Source organism: Sminthopsis crassicaudata, chromosome 4, assembly GCF_048593235.1.
Source record: "Sminthopsis crassicaudata isolate SCR6 chromosome 4, ASM4859323v1, whole genome shotgun sequence".
Lineage (NCBI taxonomy): Eukaryota > Metazoa > Chordata > Mammalia > Dasyuromorphia > Dasyuridae > Sminthopsis > Sminthopsis crassicaudata.
The window spans coordinates 403,774,876-403,799,391 of NC_133620.1; the positions used below are offsets into that span (position 1 = coordinate 403,774,876).

The window sequence follows — 24,516 nt, forward strand, 5'->3', positions numbered from 1 at the left end:
CTAGGACTGTTCTGACAAGTTCTATTAAAGTGGAAAAACTTACGCTGAAGTTTTAATCAGAGGGGCTGTGATCTTGATCTGTTTTGCTAGAGAAGAGTACCTACGCCAGCAAAAATCATGAGTCTTTGAGTCATGACTCTTGAAGTCATTGAGCTAACACTTGAAAACTTAAATACATTTTGGTTTTATCAATATGAGTTTTCCTCCAATGATTCTTAATACTCAGGCATTAAACATTTACTAAGCACTCGGGCACTATACTAAAGTTATACAGAGGCAGATCATTGATCTGTCCAGATCATATCCCAGCTTTTTCTTAAAACTGTATTCCATAAATCTCCTTATTAGAACTATTTATGTGCTGGAAGCCTTCCTGACCGTCATTGATTACCGATTCAGTACTCTGTGTGTCCGTCTGTCATCCTTCATTTTCACCATATGGTCAGCCTATTTAGTGTTCTCATTGTATGTTTCCTCGATTCTTGTGTGCAATTCATTGTTTGCAACATGCTGTAGCATATTTATAATCAAGTGTGTTCTTCTATTGTTCCTTTGTGATATTTATTCTAAAGAGATTGTTTTGCTCCGTGATTTGTCACTATGTGCTGTTACTGGAAGAATCTTGGTGCCAAAAAATTAGTTTTTTTTTTTTTTTTTTAATTTTTATTTCAGGAAGCTTCTTAGAATTGAAAGTTCTACACAATTTTCCAAATGCAAAATAAACTACTCTCTGCCTCCTATTCACTTCTGAAACTAGTATTTCTGCTGTAAGATGTACTTTGTAATCTTTGTAAGATTTTAAGTGTACTTAAGTACACTTAAAATTTACATTTAAAGAAAAAAGAAAAAAAGAAATATCATGGACTGAGGTGTTAGAGGACAGATGGGGTAGTTTCAGTCTCTTAAATGAGAATCTGCTATTCCAGGACTGTCTGTGAGGCCTTTCTAGGTTGGTAGAATCTGCTCTTGTCTTTGAGTAACTCAAGGTTATGTTCACATCACAATGGGGTGGGTGTCACTCAGATTTTTAGTAGATCATTGAGATAATAATAGTATTTTTAAGTGACTGAAACTGAGCATCAAAAGGTAGTCATTGTAAAATCGTGAATATAATGTACACCTTTAGGTAAAAAGCAACTGAAAAGTATAAACATATACATACAAATTCTTTAGGCTAAAGTTATTTCTTGCACATTTAACTAGACAAAATTAACTCAGATATTTTCAGACTAAATAATTGGAGTTTTTAAAGCTAAATTCACATACTGAATCCTAGTTATGCTTTTAAAAGGACAAAACTTTTTCTTATTAAAATGCATTAGGGGGCAGCTAGGTGGCACAGTGGATAGAGCACCAGCCTTGAATTCTGGAGGACCTGAGTTCAAATTTGGTCTCAGATACTTAACACTTCCTAGCTGTGTGACCCTGGGCAAGTCACTTTACCCCAGCCTCAGGGAAAAAAAAAAAAAAGAAAGAAAAAAAATGTATTAATACTCCTCTTTTTAAAAAATAGATTGTTTTTCCTTGATGACTCAAGAGTTGTTATTATGAATAATAGCTCATTACTATATTAAACAGGGCCCTTAGGACTTAATGAGATCTATAAAGCCATTTGCTATTTTTTGACTTCTTAACTACTTTGTATAGTTTTTGTATCTTTCTGTACTGTGAGCTGTTACTTTATTAGAGTTGTTAATATGTTAGCTTCTCGTAACCTCCTTCTAATTTGCTACTTCTCATCGGCTATGGGTAGATTATCCTCATCCTGTTAAATTAAGTGATGCCTATAGAGGCTTTCCTTATGAGTAAAAATGCATATTTACCACATGTCTTGGATTCATCTTGGTAATATGTCATCATTATCATTATTATTTGTGTATTTGTCAGCTCACTACTATATTTTATTTTACTTTTTTATCCATCCCAGCAATTAGCATAAGTGCTCCATATTTAGTAGTAGTTGCTTAAATGTTTGATGATTTATATGCTTTTAATGGGTAGAGAGTGGTCCTTGTATAAGTTCTAAAATGAGTGAAATTCTGATTATAATTGTGGGCCCTGGGAGTTTAAAAAAAAAAAAAAGAAGTGTGGAGGAAGGACATGAACTAAGCCTAGGTATTCCATTCTATAAGTTTGTATTCATTATTATTCACAAGGTTTGTGTAAAAAGATTTTGGTTTAAAAAAAAAGTGGGTATTTAGGTGCTATTATCATTCCCATTTTACAGGTGAAGAAACAAGCTGACTGGTTAAATGGTTTACCCAGGGTCATACAGCTAATTAAGGCAAGATTTGAACTGTGTCCCTGACTTCAAGTCCAGAACTCTTATGCTACTTAGTTGTCATAAAAACAAAAAAAATAAGAACCCCAAACGCCCACCTTGTCAAATTGTTCATCACCATTGATAACCACATGTGGGAACATTATTACCATATCAGATACCACTCTGTTGAATAAACAAGACAAGGAAAGCACTTCACGGAAGAACAAATTCCTGAATTATTATAATAAGAGGGAACTGTTTATATGAAGTAATTCAAGTTTAAAGTATTCTTTGTGGCATGTGTTTAGCCAAGATCAAAATCACTCGTTTTAGGTTGAATGCTTTCCCAGAGTAGGCAGAGTTGCCATCTTAAATTCAATGCCAGCATATTGAAGGATGACCTAAGACCACCAGGAAAGAGAATAGAACTGGGCTGGATACATAATAGTGCCCCATTTATCTATACTGACTAGTTTTCCTTCTTTCTGCTGTCCTTTTCACCTAACTTTCCTCCCTTACTCCCTCACAATTTTGAGTATAACTTTGAATGAAACTGAAGGCTCAGAGCCAGCTGAATCTGTGTGTCTGTAATCTAACTTCTGTCCTAGTTGATTTGATACAGATCTTTTTTTTGCTGCCAGGGACTATGAGAGAATGTAAAGAAAACCTGGTATTACGTAATTACTTTATTGAGCTTTAAATAGTGCTGGTTAAAAGCTGTGGGAGATTGACTGGTTGTGTATATTTAGTCTACAACTGCTGATACCTTAGGTATAGCTCATTGTTTATATAGCCCATCCTTTCTTTTGAAATATTCTTTAAGATCTGGTCCATTGTTAATCCTTTTTTGGGGGGTGGGGTGGGGACAGGGGAGAAGGAAAGAATTGTTGAACCCTGGCACATAGCATATAACAATACTAAATTTCTTGATTATTTTGCACCATAGCTAGGACAATAGGATCAGAGGTTTAGAACTTCAGAGGCCACTTCAGTCATTCACTATTGAGGAAACCAGAGCACTTGAGTAGGAGTCATAGAGCCTAGAAACTGTTGGATTTTCATGGCTCCAAGTCTAGTGTTCTATCGACTGCCAACTTGTTTGACAATGATAGGATTCCCTCTGATTTCCCTCCAAAGTCAATGAGAATGATATTTGTGTAACTGAATTGAATTTGTAATAAATTTCGTTTTCACGTGTTTCAGATTACAAAAGCAAAGTTATTCTTAATTTGGATACAGAAGCCATATTTTTCAGAAATTTACTTTAGTTCCTGATAAAGTGGAAACAGAGCTCAAGGTGTTCTCTTCAAGATAATAAAACTTCCAGAATGAAGTTTTCCCCCTCAAAACAGTGATTTGATGTATCTTTTAATTTGTAGGGTTATATTTTTATTTAGTATAATTATACTTGTAAATGTGATTCTCGTACTTTGGTCTTTTTGCTCAAATGAGAAGGTTTGAAATAAATTCCTTTCCCTTCCCCTCAGTGAGAGAAACCTGAGCCCTCCAAGAAAGTGGATTGGCAGAGTCTTCTATTTGTAAAGAATAATCTTTGATTTCTGATTTCCTTGTAGTCTAGAGACACTTTTAAACAAAATATCCTAGTACAGTTTATTCAGTAGTAAGGCTGCACTCATGATGATTGGAATAGGGAATAGTAAACATCTTGTTAATAGTACTGTGAACTGTTCAGTGAATAGTTTAGCTGAAAACTCACCATGTTTGAAATAGAGAAGGAATGTTTTCTTGACTTTTGAAGATGTAGAAGTGAAAATAATAGTTTATTCTGAATTATTCAGAACCTTATTATTTAGATTATAGATATTTAGATTCTTCTCTTCAGCTCACATTTTCTCTTTAGTCTTCTAACACACTGCTTATTAGCCCTGCATCTAGAAAAATAGAAGGCAAAAGAAAAAACATAAAATAAATGTCCATTTGGATGTTAAATTGATGAGCTAGAAAATGTGCTCAATTTGGAATCAGAGGCACAGAGTTTGAATCCCAACTCTTTTCCTTTCTCCCTATGTGACTTAAAAGAATAAAAGCAATGATTTTTAAGTGTTGACTCTGGATACAACCTAGAATTAAGGCTTAAGCACTTTAATATTTGCAAAGCATTTTATAGAGATTATCTTGTAATCCTCACAACACCGGTGGGGGGGTCTGGGGCAGGTGTTATTATAGCCTGTATTTTACCCACGAAGAAACAGACTGTAGGAAATAAAGTGATTTGCCTAAGGTTATATGGCTGGAGAGGTTTTGAAACAGGATTTGAATTCAAGTCTTCCCATCTCCATGTCTAGAATTTTATTCATTGTTTTACTTAGCTGAATCTAGGTGTAAAACATTGGACTGAGAATAAAGATAGAAAATAATAGCCCCTGTTCCCAAGGAGCTTGAATTCAAATAAGGGGAGAATACATATAGAGGAAGTTTCTGGCTGTGAGTCAATTAGAAAATATTGGTTCATAGGGTACAATGGTAAGAAAAATGATGTGGTGAGAATATTCTAATACTCCTACCCCCATGCAAATTATTCTGATATTTCCTTTAAAAGTCACGAAACTGTCTGTGAGATTTGATTGGCTCAGGGGGCAAAAGCCTGGACTTTTGACCTTACCTGGTCACCTGAATACAAAACCATATGAAGCTCTAGCAGCTCTCAAATGTATGGCTGGCAGACCACCATAGGCAACCATGAGGTGGAGAGCCATTCACAACTGAATTACCTTACTGGATCCTTATTAAATATCTTTGCCTTATTAAATATTTTGTGGCTAAATACATCTTTTGTTAAGTGTTGTTTGATCTGTGAGTATCTAACTTTTAATCAGAACTTGTAGCTGTCACTAAAATAACTACAGTGTTTTAGTCCTTCTGTTTAGGCATCTAATTTTGACTCCAGTTTAACACTGTATTAAACTGTTAAACATTATGTATTTAATTTATGAGTTATAGAATTAGATTGGGACAGCCTTTTTGCTCTAAAAGCAATAGTTGGGGCAAAGAATATTTAGAAGCATGGACAATAACTTTTAAGAGAAATTTGTATTGTATGGCATTCAGCAAAAATTCTCTGGTGATACTTTTATTTTTTTTTTTTTTTATTATAGCTTTTTATTTACAAGATATATGCATGAGTAATTTTTCAGCATTGACAGCTGCAAAACCTTTTATTCCAATTTTTCCCCTCCTTTCCCTCACCCCGTCTCCCAGATGGCAGGTAGACCAATACATGTTAAATATGTTAAAATATATGTTAAATGCAATTACAATACAATTAACTTTGCTAGACAAAAAAAAAATCGGACTTTGAAATAGTGTACAATTAGCCTGTGAAGGAAATTAAAAATGCAGGCAGACAAAAATAGGGGTATTGGGAATTCTATGTAGTGCTTCACACTCAATACTTTTTTTTTTTTTAACTTTTTTTGAGAAGTTTTTCTTCATTGCAGAAGAAGAAAAAAATCATTAAATTATTGTTGAAGAATAATAACATCCAGCCTATGCCTTTTCTCTGTCCTTTGGATATTATGTAACAAGATAATCCCAAGAGTTGAATTATGTAAATTCAAGTTATGGCTATTCTTTTCACTTCTGCACCTTGGTGACATTTTTTGTTTTTGTTTCTAGGAGTTCAAGAGAAAATGGGCATAATGAATAAAGGTGTCATTTATGCATTATGGGATTATGAACCTCAGAATGATGATGAACTGCTCATGAAGGAAGGAGACTGTATGACAATCATCCGAAGGGAAGATGAAGATGAAATTGAATGGTGGTGGGCTCGGCTTAATGACAAGGAAGGATACGTGCCTCGAAATTTGCTAGGGGTAAGTTACTTCTTTTTTTTTTTTTTTTTTTTTTTTTTAATTTATTTAGAATTTTTTTTTCCACAGTATATATGCATGAGTAATTTTTTAAAATAACATTATCCCTTGTATTCATTTTTTCCAAATATGTGTGAGTTACTTCTTTTTTTAAAGAATGTTTCTCACTAAGGCTTAGGAGAGAAGAGACCTTGAAAAAAATGCAGGATAACAATATGCTCCCATAATTCCCCTTGAGGATAGGCTATTTGTGGCTTTGGAAGAAAGTGAAGTATCTAGTCCATGTGGGAATTGAGTCAATGACTTTGACCTTATTAACACTGTGCTCTAATTCCCTAAGTATTCATTATAGACAGCATTTCTTTAGGCTTATGAGCCTTATAAAGGGAATAAAGGCTATGGAGCTTAAAAACAAATAATAGAAGAAGGCCGAATATAAGAAATCAGATAACATAAGTGCCTTTTTCTTTTTTTGGAGTAGAACTCTGATTTCCTTATTATAGGGATCCCTGTTTCTCTGGAAGTGTTCCTCCTCCCAGTACAGATTCTCGGTCTGGATTCTGCAATGTGAGGTTTTAAAGAGGCTTGGCAAATTTCACTGAGAAATTAAGAGACCTGCCTAGGGACTACTCTGCTCAACTTTGTACAAGGTGGCCCTGGAACCTAGTTTTTCCTGACTGCTATGCCACAGAAATAAGAACATGAAAATTATAGTGATTTCGTAGTAGTATGAATCTGCTGACCATAAGTGACAGATTTGTTTAGTAGGATTTTGGAGGAGGAGGAAAGGTTGAGGTCTGGAAGGAGGGAGTGTTGGGAGAGTGCATTCAGGTGAAAAAAATTATATGTTTGAAGGTACAAGCATGTCCATTTCAAGTATTTTTAGATTCTTTTAGGTCTGTTATTCTGTCTTGGTGTTTTGAAAAAAAACACACACAAAGATTTGTTCGATTAGGTTACAGATACATACCAATGATACAATGATGATTTCCAAAAGTAATGCTTGAGATAACTAATTCTTGTTAGAATACTGCATGTAGTTTTGGTTATAAAAGGAAACTAGTCATGGGGAAGTAAGGCAGAAGGAGCTTAAGTGGCTCCCCAAGGTTATACAGCTAGCTCATGTCAGATGAGATTTGAATTCAGTCTTCCTGACTTGAGGCTCTGTGCTTCCATACACTATGTCAGTGAGGCAGTAGGGATGCCCAGATAGTTATTATAGTTTAGTTATAAGGTGATTAGGGTATTAAACAGGGTTGTGCTTATGGAAATGGCAAGATAAGACCTGTATTTAAAATTTCAGGACTTACTAATGGAGTAGGTATCAACAATAAGGAAAAGGGCAATTGAAGTGATACTCTAATTTAGAAGTCTTTTGGGACTGTAATTCGCCCTTTTCCTTCATCATTTATCTATCAAGTGTGTTGAGTACCTAATATGCCTTGCTTAGTTGTTTTAACAAAACTTGCAATTAATACTAGACTGTTTCTTGTGGGTTATGTATTGAAATAAACTTTTACTTTACTGTAGAATTAGTAATAAAAAGACTTTATGTGCTTTTTCTCACACTAATCCTGTGAGGTTATATCTCCATTTTATGTGTAGAAATTGAGGCTCAGTGGCTTAAGTCATGTTTCCCCACAGTCTTGTGATTAGTGAGGAGCACTTGAACCTCCACGTGTTCTCATTCTAAATAGTCTTTTCTACAGCAACATGATGCCTCCCATATTTACAATTTCTGAAAGGTTGTACTTAGAACCGGTTGCTCTAGATTTTTATTGGATAGATTTAGTGGTGGTTTTCCAAGTAAAGGGGCAATATACTTCCATGTAATGGAAGATTGTTCAGTGACTAAGTGTATAAACAAGTTATCACTTGTGTAATGTGTGTATGTGTAAACAAGTGGTCAAATGCAGAAAATTTCTTCAATAATATTGCTTATATGGTTTCAGAAATAAAGATTTCAATCTCTTGCTCAATCTTGCATTTCTTGAGTACTGAAACCTTTTTTTTTTTTTTTTTTTTTTTTTGAGATAAATTTCACATGTACAATTTTTTTAGGGTTTTGAGATTTTAAAAGCAGCCGAAAAAGAAACTTAATTGATTGACTTGAACATCCAAATTTATGAGTTATATTTGCTAATTACTTTTATTTCCATCAGAGTAATACACTTTCTTTTGTGTGTTGCACTGATACAACAATTAGATGTGTGTCAGGTTTTTCCCTTCATTCTGTGTCTCTGAAACATTCTCTTGGAGGGGGAGTAAAGAGAGATTAAGATGAGCAGTTGAATTATTAGTTTAACTTGCAGGTTGAAGTGTGGAAACCTTTCTGTCCTCACCAATAGCCTCTTTATAGTTACTGTCTCTCTTTCCACTCCTCCATTTGGAAAGGATGTAAACATTTTTTGTATTACTGTAATAGTTCACCTTTATAATCTCTATCACTCTGATCTTTTGGTATCTTCCTGAATATAATCAGAACATAATTGGTTTTTTTAACTTCTTTCTAGCTGTACCCCAGAATTAAACCACGACAAAGGAGCTTGGCGTAAAACCTTACAGAATCTTTATGAAGTACTAATCTGTGTTGTTAAAAAGAAGTAACGTGATGGCATGGGCACACTTTGCAAGTCTTTATTTCTGTGACAATGTAACTAACTTGAAAGCAAATGAAGGATTGACCAATTCAATTGAGAACCTTCTATACACTGGAATGGTGCTTATTAAGCAAATGGAATTTGACCTTTTGGAGTAAAGACACTCCATACTTCAGCATGTGGCCCTCATAAGCACAATGATGCAGTAACACCACCTAAATGTTCTGTTTAAAAAAAAAAAAAAAAAAAAAAAAAGATAGGAAATTCACATCCTGCCTAAGTGACTTTATTTTGGGGCCTGTCTCAGTAATTGATTATTATCAACTTGTGCACACCAGAGCAGCTACTGCCACCTCAGCCTGCCTACAAGCACCCAGGAGCACCTTTTTGATAAGCAGAACATTTTTTTCAAGTGACTCAGTTGAAGTTGTGAAGAGACTGTATAATAGTCTATATTGACCTGAAGAACTACTATCTAGTCTTAAGTGAGCAATAACTTTATACGAGTGCTGTAGCATCTTAAAATTTACACATATATTTTGAATATTATGCTATATTACATGTAATTTAGATTTAGAATCTTGTTTTTCACTTGAATTTTGATTCTGTATTTATTGTCTTTTGTATTTTGGAACTTAAATATAGAAACATTCTGTAGACTTATCTTTAAAATTTGTCAGAATTTTATCTGATTTTATTTTTTTGTCAATTGTGATAAAATAAAATTTTTTGTCTCTTTAATTTCTGTCTCTGATTTAAGTTCTTGTTCTCAAAAGCAGACTGATTAAATTCAGGACTACAAACTTCTGGGGAATCTTAAACAATTCTGCTAAAGCAATTAATCATCATATTACTAAAATGTAACCACTTAGATTTCATTTGTCACTAATAACAGTAATGATGATAGCTCACACTTATGTAGTACCTGCAAAGTGTTGTACACATGGCTGTGGGAAATAAGTGCTATTATGATATTCATTTTACAGGTAAGTGAATGGAAGCTGAGTCTAAATGCGTTGCCTAGAGTTACATGGCTTGTAATAAGCAACTGAGGCAGAATATATACTTAGGTCTTCCCAATTCTATGTCCAGCACTCTTATGCATTGTATCATTTACCTGCCTAATATATTAAATTGTGTTCCTGGGGTGAATGACAAAATCCCAGCATATTCATTGGATATTACCTTTTAGCATACAACTTTTAGATGCTCCTTACATGCTTAGGATCATAGATTTAGAAGAAAACTTAGAAATCATCTGTTCTACTTTTACTGAGGGAGGAAACAAGTTCAGAGGCTTGCCCATTCTCTCATATGATCTTTATATCAGCTACATGAAATAGGCAAGTATGGATCTTCAGGCTGATTTATCCAGTCATAAGGGTATTTAATTACTGACAACTACAAGGCAGATCTCCTGACTCCACACTAGTGTTCTTTTCACCTATACACCACCAAGGAAATGACAATGAAAGGGTAGCAGAAAACTCAGAACATGAGCTCATGCCATTTTGGTGTCATGTATTTCTTAACTTTCCAAGAAGAAACATGGAATTAACAAGATTTTTATAAATTATTTGGAGGTAACTAATGGCACATGAACAATTTTGGAACAAAATCCTTGATAACAGATTCCTTTTAGTATGGGTCAAATCCTACTCCTGATAATATCATACATTGATTGCTTCATCTTAGCATATTATCTTTTCCCTCCATGGTAAGGCCATTTCTATATTGATATAGCTCAGAGGTAAAGTAAAGTTCCTTTTTCTTTTCCAAGAAAACCTTACTTTGAGAAGAGAAAAATAAGTCAGAGCTGCTGTTTTATGATTAGATCATTCCTCAGTGCTATGTAGCTCAATGTTTACAGAAAAATGACTTTTTTTTAAATAACAAAGATTTGCAAAGATCATTTTATTGGGTTGCAAGAATAGAGCTAAAGCAACCATACATGTTTTTGACTTGTTCTCACTGGTACCACATGCTAATATCATGTTATAATTTAATTTTTTTCTAATCATTTATTTGAAAGAAAGGGAAACAAGGCGGACTTTTTGTGTTGTTGTTTTAATATTGCTTATATTTATTCAATGATAAAGTTAGGAAATAACCTTGAGCTGTTTCCTGATGAACAGCTATTGACTTTGACCTTAACTGCACAAACAGGCTAACTGAATTCTTGAAGTCAATAGTTGCCAAAGTATTGAGCCGGCAAGCAGCCCGATGTATCCTTTGTCATCATCAACTTAAAAACATGATAGTCTGGTTTTGGTGCCCAGTCTTCTGATTGGTCCAGAGCTGGAGTTCATTAGTATAAAATACCTAAATCCTTCACTCTATATGGCATTAAGAAGACCAGATTCTGCTCTAGTACTTATTAGGGTTAAAGATAATGATTTGCCATTTTCAGGATTGCTTAGCTCAAAGAACTTGAAGGGTAGAAGCAAAATCAAAGGATTTGGAGCCATTAATGACCTTAGTATCACCCAGACCAACCCCCTTGTTTTACAGATGAGGAAACCAAGGCTCAGATAAACTGACTTGTCCAAGGATCCATTACCTAGTTGTCTCTTCTCATCTCAAATCTTTAAATGTTTTATGTCAGATTATTTCATGGGATTTAGAGGAAGGGACTTTTAATGCAATATAATCCGATCTCAATTTATAATTGTGGTACCGAGATAGAGAGTTAAGTCTTTTGCCCAAAGTGATATCAGATAAGTAGTAGTTATAGATCCAGATCTTCTGACATCAAATCCCGTGTTCTTTCCTTTGTACCACATGGACTTAATGATATGTGTTATATTTTCCACCTTATTTAAATAAAATGGTGACCTCATTGTCATTTCTGGGATGTCAGTTAAATTTGCAAATGTAAATATTTAATGCACAATGAAGGATTGAGCCCTTAAAAAATAGCCTCATGTTTGCATAGGTATTTTGGGTTCTCCCTGCATTTTTCTTAATATTGTTATATGTATGTAAATATGTTTAAAAAAAAAGGCATGTCTTATTTACAAAATTAAAGCTTTCATTTAGGTTGCAAAGAGCTAAACTATACTTTTTGTATATAATGTAATGAGACTACAGATCAGTTGCTTTGGGCATCTGGAAATTTTGATCTCTTCTGACAATACTACTTTTAGTCAGTCCTAATAATTAGTTCAAACAGTTGCTTTTCAGAAACTCAAGGTATGGATCAAAACTAGGACATAGTGTTTCTTTTATGGAAGATTAGTCTTCAGGTGATCGTAATTTCTTAGGTCTTCAGTAGGATCAATTGTTACATCAAAGGACTGAAAAACACAGCCACTGTAAAAAAGGAAAACAAAACATTTTAATGATTATCTTTCAGGTCAGGGTTACATGTTAAATACTTTGTGTTGCAGTTAGCTTATTGTGTATTAGAAAAATTGTGCACATAAAAGATTTCTTTCTGGGCTAAAAGTCTATATCACTGAACATTTTAGACCATATCCCTCTTTAAAAGAGCTAAATTCTTGACTTAAAGTCAATGAACAACACATTGTTTGAAATTGATTACCATTCTCTGCCAATAATCCTCTTGCTTTTCTCTGTTTACTTGTCTCTGTGTCTGAACCTCTTCCCTATGTTTCTCTCGGCGAATCCCTGATTTAAAGAATACTCTGATTCTTATAAGCTGCGGAGTAAAGTGGGCAGAACCATAACAATTTATATTATGATAACACCAGCACTGTAAAAATGAATAACTTTGAAAAGCTCAAGGACTCTGTGATCAATGCAGTTACCCATCATGCTTCGTATGATGAAGTAGATTGCTTCCTTCCTGGCAGAGAGGGGATGGACTCAAGATGCAGAGACACTTTTTTTTTTTTTTTTTTTTTTTTGATTTGGCGAAAGTTTGGATTTGGTTTGTTTTTTCATATTTGTTACGAGGACTATTTATTGTTAGTGGGACATGAGAGGTTTGAGGAAATTAAATAAATGCTTGTTAGCTGAAAAAGTATCCTGTATTTAATTACTTTGCATATGTTTGTATTTGTTAATTAGATTAGTCATATAACTAGTTAATAATTATATTATTATATGGCTACTATATGCTAAGCATGCATGCATATATATATATATGCATATATATATACATGCATGTGTATATATATATATATATATATATATATATATATATATATATACACACACACACATACACACATATGTATACTTGTTTCCTACACTGAAATATTGGCTTGTTTCATTTTGACATTTTTTTTTTTTTTTTTTTTTGTACATACAGATATAAACACACATCTCCACTACTTGACACATAGTAGGTATTTAATAAATACTTGTTGATTGACTTATGATTCACATAGTTTAGGATTTTCACTTCCTTGGGGGTCAAAACAATCAGTCACAGCAGTATCCCTTGAAGGGAGATTTAGATGAATAATCCTCATACTTGGAAACCAGAATGTGGGAAACTGAAGGGTGAGGTAATGGAAGAGGAGGAAAAACTACTGGGTAGACAGACAAATTTACTAAAATAGAAGCAACGGTGACATACTGCCCAGTAGGGGAAATTCAAGAGGAATGGGATTATGATAGATAAATAATGATAATATGGGTAGAGTTCTCAGACCTTAACATGTGCTGCATTTTAGGCTTCACTTGTATTGTGACTATTTTAGATTGCAATTTTTAAGGGCAGGGACTGTTTCCTAGGTTTCATGTGGCACCAGGAATATTAATGTTCAGTTTTAAAATATGTACTTTGTTGGCCAAAAGTATTTTCCCAAAATACAAAAGAAGCATGTGTATATGCATATATACATCTGTATATATACACACAAACACACATTAACTTGTTAAAGTTGATAAACCTTTTCCAGATGTCCTTTGTTCTAGGAAAATTATCATCACCTCCACCTTTCTCCTCTCTCCAAAGCATAGGAATGAAACTATTCTGCCATTCCACCCAAGACTCCCACTAGATCAGTCCTATTGCTCTCATCGACTCTGTCAAGAGCAAGCTCAGCCTCCTCAGTCCCTGAAGAGAAATCAAAATTGAATAATTGTGACAGAGATTCCAACTGGAGTCAGGTGTTAATGAAAAAAAAAAAGGACTCAGCTTCAGATCTCTTATTCTTATAAAGGAGATGAACTGAAAATGAAAAATTCTGAGCTCTGCTTATTGTCAGGTGGATGTATCAGCAACCTAGAAAACACATTGAATTTGCATTGCTGATGTTTCCAGTGGAGACTGCTGTTGGGACTTCAGGCATATGCTTATTGTTCTGTAGCTTTAAAACCCATCTCCTACTATTTAGCTTTATTCTCAGTGGGTGAGGGGGATGGAGACAAAGGGGAAAAAAAAGATACCAAAAAATCTTGCTTAACATGAAATTTGACCCTAAGGTGCTGCACGTCTTCACAAATGAGAAAAAAAGGGAGAAAAATCACAGTAGGAAGAGAAGATGACAGTGAATAATGAGCCAGTAACAAGGATGGGGAGATGGATGAGTAAAAGGAGAAAATGTTCAGAGAATTGGATGAACTGGAATTAAAGTTTGTGCTGGGCACAAGCATTTATTTAAGTCAACCCATGTCTTCAGAGGCTGTATGTTTTCAATTAACTTTTTTTTTTTTTTTTTTTTTTTTCCCCCTGAGGTTGGGGTTAAGTGACTTGCTCAGCGTCACCCAGCTAGGAAGTGTTAAGTGTCTGAGACCAGATTTGAACTCGGGTCCTCCTGAATTCAGGGCTGGTGCTCTATTCACTGTGCCACCTAGCTGCCCCCGAGGCTGTATGTTTTTAAGAAGATCATCTGAGGTAGAAGTCAGTCCTCAGGGCATTCATAATATTGAAAAAAGGAACCATCTACTATGTATTAAACAGTGTTTCCTTTCTTTAGCTGTGACCCACCACAAGAGGCAAAAACATTCTTTCAGCCTTGGTTTTATACTTAAGCTAAAAGCCCTTCAATGTATTTCTTGGAGTGAGGAACCAATGATTGGTTGTTTCACACTGCCAAATAAAAGTGTATTGTAGAAGCTTGGAGCTGTAATAAAAAACAGGAGCTAGTTTTGAGGTCCATTACTTTGGAGTTTTAAAAGGCAGGTCAAGAAGTGCTGGGTCTTTGTGTCATCACCTAAATAAAGAGATCTCCCTCTGAGTACTGAGATGTTGATAATAAACTTTGCCAGCTGCTGACTTACACTGGTAATATTGAGTTCTATCGTTCCGGTGTTCTCAGGGTCCAACTGCTTAAATATCTCTGTAAAGGAAGAGGAGGAAAAGGATATTATGAGCAGAAGCTGAAATAAGGGAAATCTTCCCCTTGTGCCTAGTTCAAAACCACCAGTCTTGGTGATGATTTTGTTGACAAAGCACCTTTTTTTCTCCTGCCTTTAAATTAAGGAGGAAGGAACGTTACCCTTATGACTACTGAACAGACATCTGTCTGGCTCAGCTGCTTCCACCAGCTGTGAAGGGCAGTCTACTTCAGATGCTGAAAACCAAAATGGATCTTTTGCCCCAAATGTCCACTTACTGAACAGTGTTTCCAGTCGAACTAAGCACCGAACAAAGTTATCGAAGTCGATGATGAGATCGTCATCCGCAAACCGAGCCACAATGACCTGATGGAGCTGATAGGGTAGCTTAAAACCTAAGATTATAACAAAAAAACAATCTTTGTCTCAGGTTTTTTGTAATCTGGTGTTTTTTTTTTGTTTTTTTTTTTTTTTTTTGTAATCTGGTGTTGGGGGCAGTGCATGTGATGTTCAAATAAATGAAGATCAAGGATCAGTGATTTTCTCCTGAACCAAAGTTCTTTTTCCTGGGGGCTTTGACTCTTTGAAACCAATTCTAGTTCTCAGGAACCATGCCAGTTGCTCTTTCTTTGGTTGCCAAACTTGTTTTCTGGGACTTAGCTCCTATTTGATTCTCTATCCTACTTCCCTGTTTGTTTCCAATGTCTTAGTCAAAGCTAGCCCCTTTGTTCCCATCACTCATCTCCATAATCTTTCCATGTTATTCCATTTAGCTGTGCTTAAAAAATTCTGCTTCTATAAGTTTTTTTTCCCATCTTCAGAATCATCCTCATTACTAGATTCTTTCAGGACACCTTTTCTACTTTGACACGACCCCAATTTTTGCCATGAATATTTTCTAATCTCCTTCATCACATTTGTTTTCTCTCAGTGATGAGATTAAAGTCCTAGGGTTAAGAAATTTAGAGTATAAGAGACTTCAGAGATTACCTAGTATAATCTTTACCCTTCCTTCTATGGCAATCCAAACAAGGCTCTAGATAAAGATCTCCAGTGACATAGGGGAACTCACTTTGTTCCCATCAACCATGTTCATAGTCTTTCCAGGTTTCTATTATCAATGTTTTAAAAATTCTAGGGATATAACCCTTTGGATTGTGCTATGTGGAAATATCTCTGAACCTTAGTTTCTTTCTCTGTAAAATGAAAGGGTTAGACTAGAAAACCTATATAAGGTTCCTTCCAGCTTTAAATACCATAAGTTTATATATATTTTTTAAAGTATGTGTGGCTTGCTAGAGTATCTTCAAAGAGTCAAACAGAAAGAGAAGTAGGAGAGGAGATTCTGGACTGTCATATTTTCTCCAGTTATTCTTTTAAAAGTGGGGAAAAAGAAAAGAGATTTAATGACTACTTCATTCTAGAGGGCAGCTTACTGAACTTTCATTAAAGGAAGATGATATGCAGTGATTCTGAAATGAATGAAAGTAATTGGGATGTGTTACCTGCTTCTTCTAATGCTTTACGCATCTCATAGGCATTCATGGTTCCGGACTTATCAACGTCCATCTCCTTGTAAATTCTCTGAAACAAGCAAAGTAGACATGAAGAACTTGAGTTTTTAAAACACATTTTCTTCTGTGTTTCATGAAAAGCAGGAATATATATGCATAATCCATATATACACACATACATTATAATTGCACATGCAATATTCATACAATGTGTATATACATATATATGTATGTTTATATATATAAATAAAAACTACAGATCTTTAACTTAATGCTAGCAACAATTTTAGGAGAACCAATTGGTTTTCTGATTTATTTGACTGAGAAAAGCAAGTATTTTACAGCTATCTATTCCAGTTGGGTCTGTTTCCTTATAAATATGATGCTCACTCTGTATTCTCTTCACCTGAGAAAACTTAAACTCTTAGACTTTGGCATCTAATGTTTTTAGTAATTAGATACCTGGTAATTTTCTATTATAAATTACCACCATTCCCTACCTCACCTTTCCCCCTCCTTATGTCTTTCACAATTCCCTTCTGGAAGGGTTTCTCTGAGTCCCAATTACTATCTATTAAAGTCTCTCTTTTTACCAAGTCAACATGCTCCTTCATGATGCTCCCTGATCCTTCCAAGTAAAAAGTTATTTTTGTCACCTCAAACTTTGCTCAGTACTTCTCCTGAATCTTTTTTTTTTTTTTAAACATCTATCACCCTTTGTTCCTTGTGTGTGTGTTTAGTTCAGATGATAAACTTCTTGACAGCAAGGCTCTATTTCTGGCTCTAACTCTGTCTACCCAATGCCTTCCACAGAGTAGCTCCTTAATAGCTTGTTGAACTAAATTGGCCATTCTTTATCAACTAGTCAGAATTTGACAACAGTGCATTATCACTGAGCCAAATTATGCCAACTCTCTCTCTTTCTCTCTCTTTTTTTGTGTGCAAGTTCTAAATGCCAAATTGGCAAAATACTGAGCAGTAATTTCAGGGTGCATTTAAAATTTTGGGGGGGTTATTTTTATGAAACTAAAAATCTCTATTATGTGCAACTTTTTTAAAAAAAAGTACACAATAAATTTAACACAATAAAAGTGCACCAACATTTGCTTCTTCCTGAACTTCCTTTTGCATTTTTAAAATGTTTCATTAATGCTCATTTTTCCCCCTCTCTAAGACTGAAGTGCTGACCTGCATAGGTGGACCTGTATTCATCATCTGGGAATTCCCTTTATCAAATGATGTCACTATAATTAAATCTTTCTCCTTTCTAGAACTACTCCCTCTACCCCCCCAAAAAAAAAATCTCTCTCCCTCCCCTCCTTTCTCTCACTTCCCCCAACTCCTTACCCCAAACAACCAAATAGAATCAAGTCAAACAATTTGGGTAGCATTTCTGAATTGCTTCTAATTGTTTATGTTCACAGTAGCATCTCACCAATGAATCATAGGAAAGATTTAACAGAAAATCCCTGATATTTTTGTGATTGTGGTAGTAGTGACCATTTCAGACCTTTTACCCTTCTCTAGGTGAAATCAAGTCATTAGAAAATGTTCTAACCACTTTCCCCAAAGTGCCTTGTTTTCTAAAATTATTTATGGATACAGATACTTGTACCCCCAATTTTTCCTTGTGCTATAAACGTAATTTTAAAAAATGTGTTTGTAAATTCCTTTTCCTTGTGGTTTAAATACAAATTTTTAAGATGTTGTTTATAAATTATATGCTCCCAAATTTTAAAGCATTAAACTACCACACTGAGAGTGTCCTTATGTAAGTATAAAGGAGCTGCTTCCCAACCTCTCACCTATCATCACTAGAATCATACCTGATATTTTTGTATTTTTGACCAGAGAAGGTAGAATTCCTTCAGACCCAGTTTACCACTCCCATCAAGCTGCCTTTAGTTAAGGTTAGTTTGTATGTTGTAGAATTTTCCCCTTAGTTCAAATTGGAGCGCTCTCACTAGTCAGGGTTTATTCAGGAAAATCTTCCAGAAGGATTCATGCTGTCTGGGCTGATGCTTGCTGGCCCTAAACCTAACCTTTGGGAGAGGAGGGAGAAATGTGGGCCTAAACTGGCTTGGACAGTGCTTCTACCACTCAATGATATACTGATATTTTGCCTTGCATTTCTCCTGATTTCTCATTGTTCAAAAGTCTAATTCTGCTAGGCCTTTTGTAAATGGAGTTGACAACCACTAGGTAATGTATCCTCTGCAATAGGGCTTCATGTAGGTTGGAAAAATTTCTTACCATAACTTCTCATGAGCCACAAGGAAAAGTGGCCAAAATGCTAAGTGCTGCTAGAAGTGAGGGTGGATAATAAACTAGAAATGATTATAGCAGTAGGAACCACATCATCCAGAAACTGAAAAGGTCATGTTTAGACCACAGGACTAATGATAGGTTCACTTCTGAAAAAGATTTGGCATAGGTGATATTTTGTCGGTTTTATTAGGCTGGTAGTTAAGGGGATTGCTATAAACACAACTTACATAAATTTAAGTAAAGCATTGACAAAATATGTCAGGCTATTTTTGCAGACAAGAGAGAAGCATGAGCTAGAAAATCATAGAGGGAGATGGATTAAAAAACCTGTTGAATATCTGGATCCCGAGAGTAATTAATAATTTGACAGCAGTAACTTGAATACTGGTCTCTAGAGAGCTGTCCCCAAGTACCTATCCTTGCTCCCATACTATTTAACATTTTTATCTGCAGTTTGCCCTCAGCAGAAAGGGCATGCTCACCAAACCTGCAGATTTCAAAAAGCTGGGAGGAAAGACAGAATTTAAAAAGTTCTCGACAGACTAGAATGCCAGGCCAAAATCCAAGATGAAATTTAATAGGAGTGAATGTCAAATCTTCCATAGGTGTAAGATTAAAAAAAAACAAAAACAAAAACAAAAAAATAACTAATTTCACAAATATAAACTGAAAGAAACATGTCTAGGCAGCCTTTCTTTGGTAGAAGATCTAGGGGTTTTAATGGATTGCAAACTCAAAAATGTTTATTGCATTGGATTTGTTGAATTAACAGTTTGATATGGTGACCTCAAAATTTAATTCATTCTTAGGTTGCATTGAAAGGAACAGCCTCTAGAGGTCTGGGGAGGTAAAGTCTCTCTGTACTTTGTCCTGATTAGACCACAACTGGGGCTATTAGGTTCCATTCTCAGCACTTCATTTAAAGAAAGCCATTATTGAGACTGTCCAGAGATTGACAGTCAGGATGGGGAAGAACTATGAGATTGTGCCATATAAGAGTTGATTTTAAAAATTGGGAAGGTTTCACTTAGAGGATCCTTGGGGTAGATCAGCATGATACTAGTCTTCAAATATTTGGAGGGCTGTCATATGGAAGAGAAGGTGCTTTCTTTTTGGCTAGAGAAAGCAGAATGAGAAGTAATGGGTAGAAAAGAGTGCAGACTAAATTTTCTAACAATCAGAGCCATTCCTATATGAAATGGACCACCTAAAAAGATAGGTTTTCTCTCCATAAAGGTCCTCAAGCAAAGATTGGATGGCCACTAGTCAGGTCTGCCATAGAGTTTTTGTTCAGATGTGGGCTGCTCTATATAGTTTCTGAGATTCCGGACCCTGAGATTCAGTGAATAATAAAAACATATTCAAACATAAGATGGCCCCATGGGAATAGTTTGGATGACCCAGAAATCCTTTTCCCTAGAAGGAGTATTCGTGCTTCCTTTTTCTTCCTAACTGCATGAGTCTGCTGTTATTTTTATGAAACTAAAAATCTCTACTATGTGCAACTTTTTAAAAAAAAAGTACACAATAAATTTAACACAACAAAACTGTACCAATCATTTGACTCTTCCTGTCCACCAACAAAAGCCACATCACCATGATTCAGGGGACCCAGGTCTCACTTCTCAGACAAGCTGGACATTTAAAGGGGAGAACCTACAGCATCTCTAATGACCTTTCAAACATGGCCCTCCTTTCCCTTTCCTATTCCTTTCTGGAAGAGGTGCTACTTCTTCCTTTCTTATTTTATTTTTTTATTTTTAAAATTTTTATTTTAGCCCCAACAGTTGACTAGTTTCTTTCACTGAAGCTCACAAATAAATATCCAGTCTCGGTGATTTGAAGCCATTTCTTCAGCCATAGACAGCATTTGTACAAATCCTTGGTTCTGGGGTCCCTAATACATGTTTAAGGATACATCCAGCATGTCAACCATGATCTTGCAAGTCTCGATGCTGAAGCCATCCGACTTGATATCTGGACCTAAGGGACACAAGGAAAGTCAGAACTTTGATGTTTTGAGTGTGAACTTCTAGAGGTGTACTGCTTTGAGTAAATGCCTGGCAAAATTCAAAGGGAAAAAAGCATTAAATAATTTTTTTTAACTAAAGGAATAAGAAATAGTTGAATAATTTTATGGTATTAAGGCCTAGAGAGTGCCCTTTGTAGATGTGAAATGTGGCTGAAGGGAAGCAGAAAAGTTTTCAATTAGGCTGTACCCCCATAACTATACTAGAAACCAATAACTACTAATAAGAATTGTTTAAATTTTAAAATAGTACTTGTTAGCTGTGTAACCCTGGCTAAGTCACTTAACTGGTCTGTGTCTCAGTTTCATCATCTGTAAAAGTGAGGGAATGAGGGAGATGGACTTAATAATCTCTATGGTCTCTTTCAGCTTGATCTCTGTGACATGATTCTGTTCAAGCATAGTTTTACGCAATCTATGGAATTTTAGGGCTGTCAGTGAAAAGTCACAGGAAAGAATACATTTTTCTTGTTCGGTCATTTATTTATTGGTGAGATAACTGGGGTTAAGTGACTTACCTAGGGTCACATATCTATTTAAGTGTTTTGAACTTGGCTCCCCCTGATTTTAGGACTAATGTTCTATCTACCACACCATCTAGTTGTCTCTTGTTCTGTTATTTTTATTGTTTTATTAAAGCTTTTTATTTTCAAAACATTATACATGGATAATTTTTCAACACTGGCCCTTGTAAAAGCTTGTGTTCCAAATTTTCTTCTCCTTCCTCCCATCTCCTCCCCTAGATAGCAAGTAATGCAATATATGTTATACATATTAAAATACATGTTAAATCCAATTCATGTAAACATATTTATACAATTATTTTGCTGCACAAGAAAATTCAGATCAAAAAGGAAAGAAAATGAGTAAGAAAATAAAATGCAAGTGTTGTTCTGTTATTTTTAAAAGACAAAAAAAAAAAAAAAAAAAAAAAAGCACAAAAAGAAGATATTTACCATGCTGGGGATATGTGCAGTTATCTCAGGGCAGAGGCTTTCCTTGAATCTGCCATCTTGGTGACCCATAAGCTTAGAAATAGGGGACCTTAACCTGTGACAGGGTTGTTTATAGTCTGAGTATAGCTTTTCCAGAGCTTCATTTCTAAAGAAATGCATATGTTAGAGCCACAAGGGACTACAGATAGGAGTTGGGTGTGTCTGTATATGTGGGGAGGCAGGGAAGCTGCAGCATGAAAAGGGGGATGGACCCCTGGCCAGGACCCTGGTGTCACCAGTCAGGAAGGGGAAGGGTAGCTGAGCTCAGAGACACATGTGGGGGAATTAATAATCTATAGCAGAAAGGAGGTTTCCCTCCTCCATTGCGCTTTTGTCTATCCATCTGTGAATTAACAATGAGGCTCTTGGTCTTCACGGACCCGTGATCACCACAGTCTGAGACATTACCATGACCTCACTGTGCCTTGTGACCTTTGGGATAAACACCACCTCATTTCCCACATGGCAGGGAAGCCTTGTTGGGCTGACTGCCCCACTGCTTGAGGTTGCGTGTGTCCAGAGTGGGGACAGCTAAACTTTGGCCATATTAAGGCCATTTTAAACGTTCCTCCCAACTATACATGGGTGTTCCTGATTGGGCTGTATAAACTATATATTTCTTTGGTTCATATAAAAACAAATAGACCTTTAATCTCTGTTTCAATGGGATCCGTGACACTGATACAGAGGCAGGTAGATGACACAATGGAGAGAATTCTAAGTCTGGAGTCAGCAAGAATTACCTTCCTGCATTCAAATCTGGCCTCAGACACTTAGTAGCCATGTGACTCTGGGCAAGCCACTTAATCTCTATTTGGCTTAATCTGTTGGAGAAGGAAATGGCAAACCACTCCAGTATCTCTGCCAAGAAAATCCCCTGGACATGATGGTCCACAGGGTACAAAAAGCCAGCCACAAATGAACAACTGAACAACATGATATATACTGGAAAGGTAGACCCAGCAGAGTTGTGAAGGTTTTTGTTTGTTGTCTTCCTCTTCAGAGGCAAGGATGTGATTTTTACTTTTCTTTATATCCCTAGATCTTGAAACAGGGCCGTGTATATGGCAAGCCCTTAATAAATGCTTGCTGACTGATTCTTCCAGAGGCCTTTAAAAATAGGACTTTTTATCTGTCCTGGCAAGGTGAGGGGTGGGTCTACTTCTGGTCAGAGGGGTGAAAAAAAGGCAGTACTTGAACACAAGTCATGCAGGCTCCAAGACCTGACTTTTGCTTCTTGAATCAGTTTCTATCCCATGCTTTTGGAATATTTTCAAAAGGCAGGACTACTCTGAAATTGTTAGGTATAGAAACAGCCTTTTAAAAATTTACTGACTTGATTTAGTGGCAGAGATTGTTTTTTCCAGGCATGTTTTCCTAGTCAAAAAATCTGGGGTCATTTTAGCACAGATGTATAAAAAGGAGATTTTTAAAAATCCTTTAGCCACCAGCATATTGGGATTACTCAATGGATTTCTCCTTTTCCATCTGGCCCACCAGTGGATTCTCTCCACTTAAGTCATTTCCTTTGTAAATAGCTTTAAACTACAGGGTATGGCTTTTGGCTGACATCAACGGAGTTATCTCAGCCTTCTGTTCCACTAAGAGAAAACCATGACTGACTCTGAAGGAAAATGAATGATTCAGTCCCAGCTGACAATAACAATGTAGAGATTGGAGGGAGGATACTCTGCTTTTCCTTTACACCCTTAACAGAGAAGAATAGTGTTTAAGGAATTGGAAGGGACACTTACGTTTTGCTAGGACTCTTCTCAGGATAGTCTGCAGCTCAAAGGCAGAAATCTCTGCATCCTATGGGAACATAAAACACACAAAAATATAAAAAACACATAATGTCAGTTTCCCCCCAAATCAGAGTAATTACAGTGTTGAAACAGCCGTGGGAAGAGGAAAAAAAAGTAAGACTCCACAAAGTGTTGCAAGAAACAGCATCAGAACTTGACACCAGACACCCAGAAACACATTGCTGAATGTTTGATTTTTAAGGAAGGCATGACGTGAGATGGTTCTGGTGCAGGAGGGCTTTGGCAAATAGCACACAAAAACTAAAGAAACTTGACCAGGATTTAGTCTGCTGTGATCACTTCTAGCTCAAATGTTGTTTTTGTTTTTTTCTATTTCACTCTCCTGCTCCCACACTTAAAGTACCAGCTTTATTGTAAGCTGGACCAAATCCAGGTTTCTCATGATTGTCTTTAAGCCTGTTCTTTTCATTCTAAGGATTCTCCCCTCCATCCAGGACTGCTGCCTCTCATGCCTGCTTCTAACCACTTTTATGCCCACTTGGCATGTCCTTCTTATTCTTTTGGAATGAATCCCTCTCCTTTTAAAACACTGCTCAACATGGCTTATATGGAAATATGTTTTGCATGACTTCACATGTATAATAGATAGCATACTGTTTGCCTTCTAAATAGGTGGGGGAGGGATGAGAAGAAAAGAATCTGAGACTCAAAATTTTAAAAACTGAATGTTAAAAATAAATTTAAAACAATACTGTTCAACGGGGAGACTGCTAGGAACTGAGGCAAAATGAAGTAAACAGAAGGAAAGCAACATGTCCAGGGACAACCATAATATAAATAGAAGAGAAAACAAAATGTCCTTTTTCACAATAGTGATTGAGCTGATTCCCAAAGAAGAGCTGAGAAAATGTACCTCCCTCCTTTGCAGAAATCTGAGGCAAACTATGGGGGTGGAAAATTGCCAGGAGTGTAAAAAATGTTGATATGTAGGATTTG

General features: G+C 35.8%; 2 protein-coding genes across 3 annotated transcripts in view; one reads left to right on the plus strand and one right to left on the minus strand.

The window, feature by feature from the left end:
* Positions 1 to 9,437, plus strand: part of TP53BP2 (tumor protein p53 binding protein 2) — an 80,193-nt gene extending 70,756 nt beyond the window's left edge. For both annotated transcript variants that reach the window (XM_074262642.1, XM_074262643.1), the window contains exons 17-18: positions 5,900 to 6,099; positions 8,610 to 9,437. In XM_074262642.1, the coding sequence (XP_074118743.1) occupies positions 5,900 to 6,099; positions 8,610 to 8,651 (242 nt within the window). In that variant the 3' untranslated portion in view covers positions 8,652 to 9,437. The remainder of the gene's footprint in view (positions 1 to 5,899; positions 6,100 to 8,609) is intronic.
* A 1,310-nt stretch (positions 9,438 to 10,747) lies between these two features.
* Positions 10,748 to 24,516, minus strand: part of CAPN2 (calpain 2) — an 82,417-nt gene continuing 68,648 nt past the window's right edge. Inside the window, 7 exon segments of the mRNA XM_074262644.1 lie at positions 10,748 to 12,008; positions 14,892 to 14,950; positions 15,227 to 15,343; positions 16,454 to 16,532; positions 18,289 to 18,357; positions 20,649 to 20,713; positions 23,509 to 23,566. Of these exon segments, the coding sequence (XP_074118745.1) occupies positions 11,985 to 12,008; positions 14,892 to 14,950; positions 15,227 to 15,343; positions 16,454 to 16,532; positions 18,289 to 18,357; positions 20,649 to 20,713; positions 23,509 to 23,566 (471 nt within the window). The 3' untranslated portion in view covers positions 10,748 to 11,984.